At 39.2% G+C, this 12,603-nt stretch overlaps 1 protein-coding gene across 1 annotated transcript in view; it reads right to left on the bottom strand.

Annotated features, from left to right (window-relative positions):
- Positions 1–3,012: 3,012 nt before the first annotated feature.
- The window catches only part of MTAP (methylthioadenosine phosphorylase), a 53,546-nt gene continuing 43,955 nt past the window's right edge, over positions 3,013–12,603 (bottom strand). Inside the window, exons 6-8 of the mRNA XM_069087504.1 lie at positions 9,378–9,617; positions 7,731–7,853; positions 3,013–3,641 (exon numbers count right to left, since the gene is read on the bottom strand). Of these exons, the coding sequence (XP_068943605.1) occupies positions 3,603–3,641; positions 7,731–7,853; positions 9,378–9,617 (402 nt within the window). The 3' untranslated portion in view covers positions 3,013–3,602. The remainder of the gene's footprint in view (positions 3,642–7,730; positions 7,854–9,377; positions 9,618–12,603) is intronic.

The raw sequence follows: 12,603 nt of genomic DNA, 5'->3' as shown, positions 1-12,603 counted from the left end.
AGTGGAGAGAGCTGTGTTCCAAATCACTGGCGTTTTTGCAAATGTTGTCAGAGTGTTGATCAGGACAAACAAATTCTGACCCATCGTCCAACCAACTTCCTCACTGCTGTGCTGAGAGGTCTGGAAACCATCCTGATGTAGTCACTCCAAGGCCTGTTCCTGGTTTGCTGGGATGTGGGCTGTGCTGACGTGTCCTGTGCTTGACTGTGTTCCACTCTCAACCTGGTGAAACAGACCTTCCTTACTGTCCTAAGTTGTCTTGGGCTGGAAAATTGTTCCACTTTGTCCTTTTGTGGGTCCCTTAACCAGCCAGAGCTGTCAGGGAAAATGATGCCATGAATAGTATCACGACAATTGGGGCCAGTTTAACACTGTAGTAGCAAGCACCCCAAGCGTCCTCAGGATCGCTGCCAACACAGGTTCTTAGATCTGCTTTGTTAAAGGAAAGCAACTCAAAATGGATTAACAAGCTTACTTTAATCAGTCAAATATGTATCGTTTACCTAGTTCAGGGGAAAAAGGTCAGCACCCTGACCTTCAGAATATACAGACAGAATTATCAAGACAGAAACAGATCAAGTACATAGTTTTCCAAACTGTGCAACCATTACATCTATATCAAACAACATCTGGGTTTCAAAGCCAGGGGCTCTGGACAACGGCTTCCCAGAATCCATATCAAATCACAGAACACTTCTCAAAGTGAGCCCCAAAACAAAGCTACACATCAGGGCTTATATAGCCTCCTGGCTCAGAGAATGTAACAACCTTTTGGACCCACTGGCCAATCAAAAAGTATCTACTGAAAAACAAGCCTCCCACCCCAGACTCCAGGTGCACTTTAGCCTAGGGGCAGGGAAGATCTTAAAAATTTACATTCCCATTACAAACACTCAAGTTTTATTAATAAATAAGGAAGATAGGGGAGGAGGAAGGGTAGGGAAGGGAGAGAAAGGGACTCATACACAAAGCGGTCAAGTCCGACTATAAATATTAACAGACTAAAACTCACTTAAGAGTGGGGCACTTCATTGGAAAGGACAGGAACACAGGTCATTCAAGCGGTCCATTCAGACAGCAAGGCTCCAAACTACCCTTCTGAAAATGGGGTATTTAAACCCTGATCTTGATGGCTGCCTGATTTGCATGTCAAGATTCACACCTCCCTATCTTCTACCTCTGCCTCTCCCATTATTTTTAATGTTTTTTTCTACCCCTGTACTCTCTGATGTGAGAATACATAATAAAAGGGAATTTATAGTGCTAAAAAATTATTATCATTAGTTTGTAGACTTGGAGTATCATTTGTTTTGTATTATAGAGATCTTTTATTATATAGAGGGTGTTTGCATAGCAGTGAATACAATGTAAAGAACTGGTAGATGAAAAGAAACTTGTTATCGAACAATAGTGGTTGTAGTTTTTCCATAACTACATAGGGGATTTTTGAGGTACATAAGCACAGAGGGAAAAGATAAACTATTAGCCACATGTTATTTTTGGACACATGGCTGTATTACCCTTAAAGATATTATTGTCAGTGTTTCTATGTCCTAATCTTATAGCAGTGATTTCCATGCACAGATTCTGACTTACACCCTCCCTTAAGGGGAGACTGTCATGATGGGCTCAAGATCATCAACCCTTATCTCATAAGTGCTGCCTATTGTCCTGTACATAGCTTACTTTGTGTGAATTTGTGTGTTGTCGCCCTAGTAAATTGTAAGCTTCTCGAGGGCAAGGGCTGCCTTTTGCCTCCTTTTGTATCTTCAGTGCATAGAACAGTGGTTGGCACATTCTTGCTATTCAGTTGTCTTACTCTATGTGACCCTATGAACTTTAATTCACAGGGTTTTCTTGGCAAAAATACTGTAGTGGCTTGCTATTTCCTTCTCCGGTGTGTCCCCATTTTACAGATGAGGAACTGAGGCAAATAGGGTTTAAATGACTTGCCCATGTAGCTACTAAGTGTCTGAGGTCATGAACTCAGATCTTCCCGATTCCAGGCCTGGTACTATCCACTGTACCACCTAGCTGCCCACCTGACATAGTAGGTGTCTAATTGGAAAAAAAAAAGTTGTTTCCTTTTTGGAGGGGGGAAAGGCAGGGCAATTGGGATTAAATGACTTGCCCAAGGTCACACGGCCAGTGCTAAGTATCTGAGGCCAGATTTGAACTCTGGTCCTCCTGACTCCAAGGCCAGGGTGCTCTATTCACTGCACTACTTATCACAGCAAAAAGGTGTTTTAAAAAAGCCCCACGCTAGAGGCAAACCTCTGTGGATAGGTTGGAGTTGATAGCTGCAGAGGTTCTTTTAAACTCTAGGATATGGAATTTCTCCAGTTCTTTCAACATTTGCATGGATACTTTATATGAGCTCAGGGTTACTACTGTTTTGGAGTAGACCACTGGCACTGTAGGCTGTGATATTTTTGCCTCCTTTCTCAATCAATGCTCCAGCATTCTTACTTTGAAGATGCATAGTTCAACCATCTCATCAGTGTTTCTAGATCTTTTAAAGGCCTGCTCTTCCTCCATATTTTCAGCAGTGTGCTTATCAAATTTACCACTGGTTTTGGGGAAGATTTCTGTTGGCTGTCCATTTTCTCAGATTAAACAGGTAAACACTCTCTTGAGGCCATCTTGTACCAACCACTGACCACGGCTTGTTTTTTTTTCTAACAATGTGAACAGGTTGATTGCAGGAGGATATATGATTTATTTTTACAGAAACAGATTATTCCAAAGGCAAGTCTTTATATATTCCACACACAACATAGCACAGAACTGAAACATGATTACAAACATCTGAAACAAGAACAAAGGCTTACAACAGTTTTAAGAATGTTTTGTTGTAGAACATACGCAAAAGCAAACACACTATTTCACGGTGAAGCTTTCCCAGAACACTCTTTGTATCTTTTGATACACGTCAAACATCAAGTCCAAATGGTCTTCCTCAGAAATTCTGTTCAATATCAACCATAAATTTAAAGAAAAGCTGAACTGAACTTTATGGTGAGTAAGAAAATGATTTTATTAAAAAAATCAAAAAGCTCAAATTAATAAATCATATATAAAGGAATTCACAGGTCCACAAAAGCAGCAAGAATTAAAAAAATAGATAAAAATGTCAACAATAAAAGGCCTACAATACTAAAATGCATATAGATTTGTTCTTGAATTATGTCCTCATTTCTGGACAAATATAATTCTCCTTGGAAAGATAGGCAATGAAAATGAATGCCAAGTACTTTTCTAACAGAAAGCCTCAACAAACTACCTCCTTTTTAGAGTACAAATACTGTCAGCATTTAATGTTGGGAGAAATGATCCACTTTAATATGGTGTTTTCTTTTTTTAAACTTGTAAACATTAGAGATATTGGAAAGGCAGTCTGTTTCCAAGTCCCTTTAGAAATCTTCAGGCTCACTTACTTCTGAAGCGACCAAGACCTAGCAGAAGCAAATTCTTGAGTATATAGCCTTTTATCACCACAGCTATTTCACCAGTGGTACAGCACATGTGATGCTCGTGATTATACATCCTGGAAATGACTGGAGAAGGGACCTCTTCTGCTCCTCTGAAGAATCCACACCATTTCAGTGTCTTGGTAACATAATGGAAAACTGGACCACGTGCTGAAACAAAGATGTCAATAAATTAGTGAATTCTAATAGGTCACCATAAACAAGTAACAAGAACTGAAGGTATTTATTGGGTTTTCTTTACCGGAAAATAGCATATGGCACAATTTCTGAGGGGAAGAGGAAAGCCACTGTATGATCCTCAGGCAAGTTACTTTATCTTTTAGGGCCTCAGTTTCCTCATTTCTAGAACAAAGCGGACCCACATCAACAAAACTATAAACCCACTGACAGATGTACTGGAGACATATGATCCTCAATATAACCCCCTGGGATAGGTACTACAATTTATTATCAATATCATTATTATTATTTTTTAAAAGCAATTGGGGTTGAGTAACTTGCTCAAGGTTACACAGCCAGTTATTTCTGGGTGTGGTGCTAAGTATCTGAGCCTGGATTTGATCCCCAGGTTATCCCGACACTGGAGCCGGTGCTCTTACTCACTAAGCCACCTGGCTGCCCCTAAGCAATTGGGGTTAAGTAACTTGCTCAAGGTTACACGGCCAGGTGTTTCTGGGTGGGTGCTAAGTGTCTGAGCCTGGAATTCCATCCCCAGGTCATCCCGACACTGGAGCCTGTGCTCTTACTCACTGTGCTACCTGGCCGCCCCCAATATCATTATTTTACAGATGAGGAAAGGAGCAGAGACATTAAGTGATTATCCCCAAAGTCATGCAACTATTAACAAGCAGCAGTAGGACTTAAACCTAGGGCTCACTTAGATCCAAGCCTAGAATTCTTCCCACTACACACACCATGATGCCTAGATCAGCCATGGTTAGAACCCGGGTCTTCTGACCCTAAGTCCAGTGCCTCCTTACATTTATTATACCCTTATGCCTCCCTGATGACCCCTAAGAAGAGCTTGTCACAAATTCCACTCAATTGTGCTCTTATAATTTTATAAGCCCATACATAACAGTTCATATGTAAATAATTTAAACCTTTACATGAAAATTCTTAAAAAAAACCTGACAACGAAAACAAGACTTTCATTTCCACTCTAAGTTGGTATTCCCCATTCTTGCAACTTCTTTTTCTATTATTAACAAAATAGTTCCTTTGTTTAATATTTATGATGATATATTTCATTTGGGGATAAGAGGCTGGTCATAGCAGAACTGGCCCTGGTCCTTAGGGTGCTTCCCTCCTCCAAGTAGATAGTGTGGTCTCTATTCACAGCTTGTCTATTCCCAAAATCAGGGATACAACCACAAGTCTATCAGGGAGACAGTGAGGTACAAGAATAGCACTGGATTTAGGGTCAGAATGTGGGTTTAAATTCCATTCTGCTTACTTACTGCTTGATCACAGACAATTCAAATAACTTCCCTGGGCCTCAGTTTCCTGATCTATGAAATGAGAGGCTTGGCCTAAATTATCTCTAAGACCCCTTGCAGCAGATTTTAGATTCCAGTCTTTTCTCTAATTCTTTTTTTATACCAGGTGTCAAACACACTGCCACAGGGCCAAATGCCCCAGAAACTCTCCCTAATACTTCCCAAACCAGATTAAAATGTAATTGGGAACTACATGACAAATTTTAAACATACAATAGAACATAAACAAGGTTAATATGTGGTCCACAGGGCCCACTGTTCCCATTAGAGCTAGACAACACTGCTCTACATAACTTTTGCTGTTGTTTTCTTGGGAAAGATACTGGTGTCGTTTGCCACTTCCTTCTCCAGCTCATTTCACAGATGAGGAAACTGAGGCAAATACAGTTAAGCGACCTGGCCAGCTAGTAAGTGTTTGAGGCCAGATTTAAACTCAGGGAAGATATGTCATCTTGATTTCAGGCCCGGCACTCTATTGCATTATTTAGCTACTGTCCCTTCCTTATACAACTATTAAACCAATATTCTTAAAGCAGAGATCACCCTCCTGCTTAAGAAACTTCAATGGCTGCCCCTGGCCTTTAAGAAAAAATACAAATTGTTCCATTTAGCATTTTTTTTTTTTTTGGCTTTTGGATGGGGAAGGGCAAGGCAATTGGAGTTAAGTGACTAGCCCAAGGTCACATAGCTAGTAAGTATTAAGTGTCTGAGGCCAGATTTGAACTCAGGTCTTCCTGACTTCAGGGCTGGTGCTCTATTCACTGCACCACCTAACTACCCCTCCATTTAGCATTTAAAACCCTTGATAATCTGGTTTTAGCCTACCTTTCCAAACTGATTAAATGGTATTCTCCCTTATACATTCCAGGATCCAGACAAACTAAACTAATTGCTTTTCCCCTATGTGTGACAATCCACTTCCTACTTCTGACTTTACATGAAGCTGTCTACAGCACCAAGTGGGTTAACTGCTTTGCCCAGGGTCAGTTACTCTGTATACCTTCTAGGAAGACTTGAACCTAAGTCTTCTCCTCTCTGTTCCCTATACCTATAATGCCTATGCCTATCAAGTGCACACTGTAGGCACTTAATAAAGGCAAAAAAATAATTTCAGTACAAGGCAGAATTTGAAACAGCAGAAAGAGAGGAACAAAAGACTGTGCTAATTAAGAGAACGGAGATCTAGTTAAGGAGAGGAGAGAAAGATTCATGGGGAGGACTGGATTGGGAGAAATGGCTGGGCTAGGGGATAAGGAGAAGAAAGTTCCCTCATTGCCTCATTAGTGGAATAAAAGCGCACAAATCACGTTAAAAAAAAGTATCTGACCTAAACTAAGACACAGCCACAGTAAAAATTTATTAAATATTCAATTAGCAGTTTTGCTCAGAATCTTGGCATTTAGAAGGGATTTCCAGAGAGATATGGATCAGGCCTTTAAAAAAATTCCTCATTGGCTGTGATCATAGCTGTATTCTATCACAGGAGGTGCTCACAAAACACTTCTGGTTGGTGACGGCGGAAACCTCTCCAACGGAAAGCATTTTTCCAAGTAAAAACTTTGGAAAATCACTCCTTATTACACTTTTCCAGGCTATTTAAATCTATAAACTCGGCTTCTCAGAAAGGATGTCACAACTTCTTATCTTTCATGGTCTCCTTGATTATTTCTCACATAATTGCAAGTATCCTACAAACCTGCTGCTACCAGGTCATTTGGCAGAATCATAGGTTGCCTCCCTGATCCAAACAAAGGAAAATAAATAACCAGCAACTTTGAAAGACTTAGCTCTTCCCAGCAATACAATGGTCTAAGACAATTCCAAAAGACTCATGATGGAAAATGCTATCCACGTCCAGAGAAAGAACTATGGAGTCTGAATGCAGATGGAAGCAGACTACTTTTCCTTTTCTGTGATTTTTCCCCTTTTTTCTGATTCTTCTTTTATAACGAGTAATGTGGAAATTAAAAAAAAGAACAGAGTATGCTCTGGGTTCTGTAGTATTTGAAGAGAATCTTTCTAGCATAGTAACTCTGTGTGTGTGTGTGTGTGTGTATGAATAAAAACAGTAGTATGTTTCTGTCTAACTGGGGTAGAGAATGGGAGACAAAAAATATAAAACAAAGAAATTTCACATAATCTTTCTCTCACAACAGTTATCATCATCATTATTATTAGAATATTACCAAAAGCAAAGAAACAGTATTCCCAATAAATTCTTTTTTGGGGGGGGGGGAAGAGGAAGGACTTTGCTTTTAGCAGCTGTTCCTTTTTCCAGTGTGCCAGACTAAATGTCAGAGATTCATTTAATACTTTCAGCTTCAGGCTTTATTTACAGTAAGTATGTCTCACAGGAAGGCAGTCATCATGCTAAAAAAAAAAAACAGTATTAGAATTAGAGGTGTTCCAATGTGAAATAGACTGCCTTGGAAGGTTTTCTATTTCCAAGCAGAGTCTGTATAACCTCTTGCTAGACATTTGGAAAATGGAGTTTCTTGATCAGGGTCCTGCTGGGCCAAGTGGCCTTTGATATTTCTTCCAACCCCGGGTCTATAAATTACATGAGGCAGTACAAGAGGGCAATGTAGGCAAGAAAATACATATAAAGTGAAAAATGGGGGGGGGGGGAAGGGAAGGGATAGGTGTCTGAAGGGTGAAGACAGAAGTGGGAAAATGAAGACCAAGCACGTGATTAGTCTATTATTTGTCATCTGCTGCAAGTTTGTTTTTAAAGACTTACTTTCATGCTGCGTAGGGTCTCTGCCCATTCCATGGATCCAATCTGTGGTATTGCAGTGAGAAGTAAACTGGTAGCCTTATTCGAATTTTCTTTCAGAGTCTTCATGACATTATCAACTGAAACCTAGGTAAAGTAGTAACTGACATTAAAAGCCCTGATGTTTTTCATTTTACACTTTTATATTTCATGACTACCAAGATGTTTCACGAAGAGACATCTTATTTTGTGTAAAATAACTTATCGCTGCTTACACTAAACAGCTAATTTTCTAAAAGAGAGAGTAGGCAATGGAAAGAATGCTGGATTTGGATTCAGAAAACATTCATATTTAAATCTTGCATCTTTTATTTACTTCTGCTGTGACCCTGGATAAGTGGCCTCTCTGAACCTCAATTTCCCAAGGAGTTGGATGAGATAACCACCAAGATTCCTTCCAGGATTTAAAGTTAGTGTTAGGGTTAGAAACTTTTGACTTATCAAAAGAAAGACCACTTTAATATAATATTTAGGGGCGGCCAGGTAGCACAGCTAGTAAGAGCACTGGCTCCAGTGTCGGGATGACCTGGGGATCGAATCTGGGCTCAGACACTTAGCACCCACCCAGAAACACCTGGCCGTGTAACCTTGAGCAAGTTACTTAACCCCAATTGCTTAAAAAAAAAAAAATATATATATATATATATATAATAAATTCTTTTCAGTTTCAAAGAAAAATGCAGTATCCTAAGAACAAAAAATTAGAAACTCTGAGAAGACTCCTTTTATCCTAAGCAGAAGGAAATAAAAAAGTGAGTGAAGAATTTTCCAACTCTTCCTCTAACGTGGCCTAAGAAACCAAGTTTTAAACTGTAGATAATGTAAATTAAAATAAAAATAAAACAGATCATCTTTGCCAATTTCGGCATTTTACAGATAAGGAAACTGAGGTCCAGAGAGGTGAAGGCAAATCAGTCCAGGATCACAGGATTAGTGATAGAATTAGTTCTAAAGCCTTGGTTTTCTGATTTCTAGACCAGTGTTCTTTCCATTTCACCTTAACACTTTTCCACTTCTGAAATCAATGGCATCCCAGTGACGAACCCTCAGATATGAAATTTCCCATTAAAGAGCCAGTGACACCTTGGGGGTAAGCTGAGCACTGTGAATTATCCAGACAATGAACTATCTTCTTAAAAAGTACACAGTAGTAAGCCCCCTTTGGGAGGAAGGAGAGGGGGGAGAAGGAAAACAAACAAAAAAGCTAATCCGAGGAAATTTCATGCTGAACCAGAATTGTTCCCATTTGTAGTAAAGCCACATCCACAGAAAAACTATTTTGAGATTCTGACAGCTTTGCAATATAACTGATCATTTAGAAATTAGTTGGTCCTTTACCTCCCTGCCAAAGGCAGATCTCAAGATAAGTGTCCCCTAAAAGCTGAAAAAGGGAAATTATTCTACAATGTGGTGTGTGTTCTGTAAACAGCAAAAGCTAATCTCATTTCCATTTTTCAAAAGAGGATTTCCAAACATTGTTGGATCTAAGGTACTGTTCAAACATAAAACCAGTTCTAAGGAATATGGAAAACTTTCTCTGAATGGACTCAGCTCCATTAAAATTTTTTGTACCAAAGAAGGGACTTGTGTAAGTAACGAGATTCCACCCACCGCCTCCTCGTGCTCTCTCCAGCAGTCATAGTCTGTCGCCATAGCAACGGCTGCATAGCAAATTCCAGCTTCTCTGGCAAGCACCACCTCCGGAACCGTGGTCATGTTGATCAGATCTCCTCCCCAAACACGGAACATCAGGCTTTCCGCCCGAGAACTAAAACGAGGTCCCTCCACGGTTACCATCGTTCCCTTTGAGTGGCATTTGAGTCCAAGCTTCTTAGCAGTCTCTATGAGAACCTAAAAAACCCCAACACACAAAAAAACCCCATAGCCATTTTATACTTATCAAAAATGTCTTGAGGCTTCTTAAAGGTACATCTAAAAAACAATGTGTCAGTAATTCAGGGCAGTGGCTCTCAATCTTGAAGGCTGTTGGGCTGTACAGGATGAAGTTATTGGCCATGAGACCTTTCAAATGCATGTACACCATGTGTTACCACTGTTATCCTATGATTTCTAATGTTTGAGAATTTCATGTGTGGGACTGTGAAATTTTTTGACATTAAAGAAAGATCCTTATATGTAAAAAATGGTTAGGAACTACTGACCTAGAATAGAAGTAAAAAATGAGTGGGGGAAGGAGAGCAGGATAAGAGATGGAAGGAGGGATGCAATTTAGCTTGACAACAGCATGAGTTCCAGTATGATGCACATGTAATTAAAGCATCATGTTGCAGCAGAAGAGGCAGTGATTTGGAATCAAAAACAAATTCAGGTTTTGCTCCTGGGCAATTTGCTTAACCTATGGACCTATCTTTCCTTCTCTTTATTTTATTATATTTTGGACTCAAACACCAGAACACAAATACAGAATAGCGAAAAGAAAAACTTATAAAAATAAATACTGGAACTTAAATACAAAGAAAGGGGGGGAAAGCATGTCATGTGCACAGTAGAACATGAGAGGATTCAAAATATGTAACAAATTTTCATTTCAAGAAAGCCTATATGATAAATACGATACATTGTGTTGACAGCAAGCAGTCCATCTTTTCTTTGCTTCTTTGTAAGTTTTCTTTTGCTGTTTGCTGAGCACATTTTTATTTTGTTCTCCCCCCACCCTGCCCCGAAGGCTACAATTAAGTGAGAACATATTTCTCTATAGCAATAGACATATACAGACACATATATACGTATGTGTATATATATGTACAGACACTATATATACATATATAGACACATGCTATACCAGACAAATTATACTCTTGATCTGTTTTTGTTTGTGAACTTCTCTTTAAAATGAAGGGACTGAACTACAATAACTTCTGAAGTCCCAGTCTTTTCTAATTTCAAAATCTATAATGCTAAATTGTCAATTGGATACATGTTGAATTACCCTAGTATATAATATCTGAATTAAATAACCAGGTTCTGAATTTGAAACTATGAAAATGTATCTGAACATAAGGTGATTTCCCTTCTGATCCTTACTTCACAAAAATAAACAAGCATTTATCAACTATATGCCAGGCACTGTGCTGAGCATTTTACAAATATTATTTCATCTGGTCCTCCCAATAACTTTGGTAGATAAGTGCTTTTAGTAACATTCCCATAGTTGAGGAAACAGAGGTCAAATGACTTGCCCAGGGTCACATGGCTAGTAAGTATCCTCTACGACAATACTGTCAAACTCAAATAACGACTTAGAAAACCACAAAACTTAACATTATCTACAATGAATTGTATGTTTATTTTGTTAAACATTTCCTAATTACATTTCAGTCTGGTTCTAGCCCCATTCGGGTGCCCCTTGTGGCCAGGATTTTGACATCTCTCTTGGAAATGAATGAATGCAAAAGGAGGAGGTATCCACCCCTGACTGTGTAACAAGAAGAGGGTTAACAAATGGAAAGAGAGTCTGAGTGGCACGCTCACTGGTACGCTTGAAACAGTGCATCAAGGCCCAGACGTATATACCCAACTCTTCAGAGCATATATGGGAGGACACAGGCCCATACGTGACACAAAGACACGGGTGGGTTGTAATATGCACTCCTGAAATGGAGTATCCAGAGGAGACTATGTACCCAGCGAAATATCTTTAAGTCACATTAAAGAGTACCTCTATACCCGTACCCTTTTCTTCTTTTAAATCTATTTTTTATTTTAAATATTTTAATATCTATTTCAAATAGATGTTTAGGGAAGGAGGGGGAAAACTATCATTACAGCAGGTAGGGACAATTTATGCAAGAGCCTTATCAAGATGAGATCCTGAACAGCTCCTACCAAAATTCAAATGGAAAATCTAGTCATGAAGCACAGAACTGACCCCAGTATAAGAAAACTTTGATCTGGGGTGGCTAGGTGGCACAGTGAATAGAGCACCAGCCCTGGAGTCGGGAGGACCTGAGTTCAAATCCGGCCTCAGACACTTGACACAATTACTAGCTGTGTGACTTTGGGCAAGTCACTTAACCCCAACTGCCCTCCAAAAAGCAAAATAAATAAACAAATAAAAAAGTAACATATATTATATATCATATATATCTGTATATATAAAGAAAACTTGGGTCTCTGACAGCCATAAAATCTAATATATTCTCATTTCTGCTGTTCTGAAAATCTGAAATAAAAACCAATTAGCATTCGTTCAAACTTTGAAGCTTTGCCTGAATCTCATACCTGCTGGCATAAAACGTAAAAGTGGAAAGGAAAAACAGACTCCAAGTTGCAGAAACTTTGAGAGACAGCAAGTTAAAAAGCAAAGTATTTTTTAAAATTACTGATGACTAAGGGAACAGCTTCAATGATCCAAAGCAAAGTCTAACCAATCAATCATCATCTTGAATCTCAACTATTGTATGACTTTTGTGGAACTTTACCTTAATAGGGAAAAGAAGGAAGAAGTATGTTACTACTGTGTGCAAGGCACTGATCTAAGTGCTTTACCTCATTTGATCTTCACAACAACCCTACAAGTTGGTGTTATTCTTATTCTCATTTTACAGATGAGGAAACTGAGGCACAAAAGTGGTATGACTTTCGCAGGGTCACACAGTGTTTGAGGCTGGATTTGAATTCAGACAGGTCCCTTCTGACTCCAGGTCCAGCACTTTAACCACTGCACCACCTAGCTGCCTGGCTGTCCTAATATCCAAATTTTCATGAAATATGGAAGCAACACTGGATCACTAGACTAAATGTGTCACAGCTCAGAACCATTTTGCCCAGATGATATTTAAAATGTCTACCAAGAAACATAACTTAAGAGCATGGG

This window comes from Petaurus breviceps, unplaced genomic scaffold (assembly GCF_028583685.1).
Source record: "Petaurus breviceps papuanus isolate PSGF00001 unplaced genomic scaffold, PetGlider_PUasm1.0 118, whole genome shotgun sequence".
Lineage (NCBI taxonomy): Eukaryota > Metazoa > Chordata > Mammalia > Diprotodontia > Petauridae > Petaurus > Petaurus breviceps.
The sequence above is the reverse complement of the archived record's forward strand: the minus strand, read 5'-3'. Positions and strand labels throughout refer to the sequence as shown.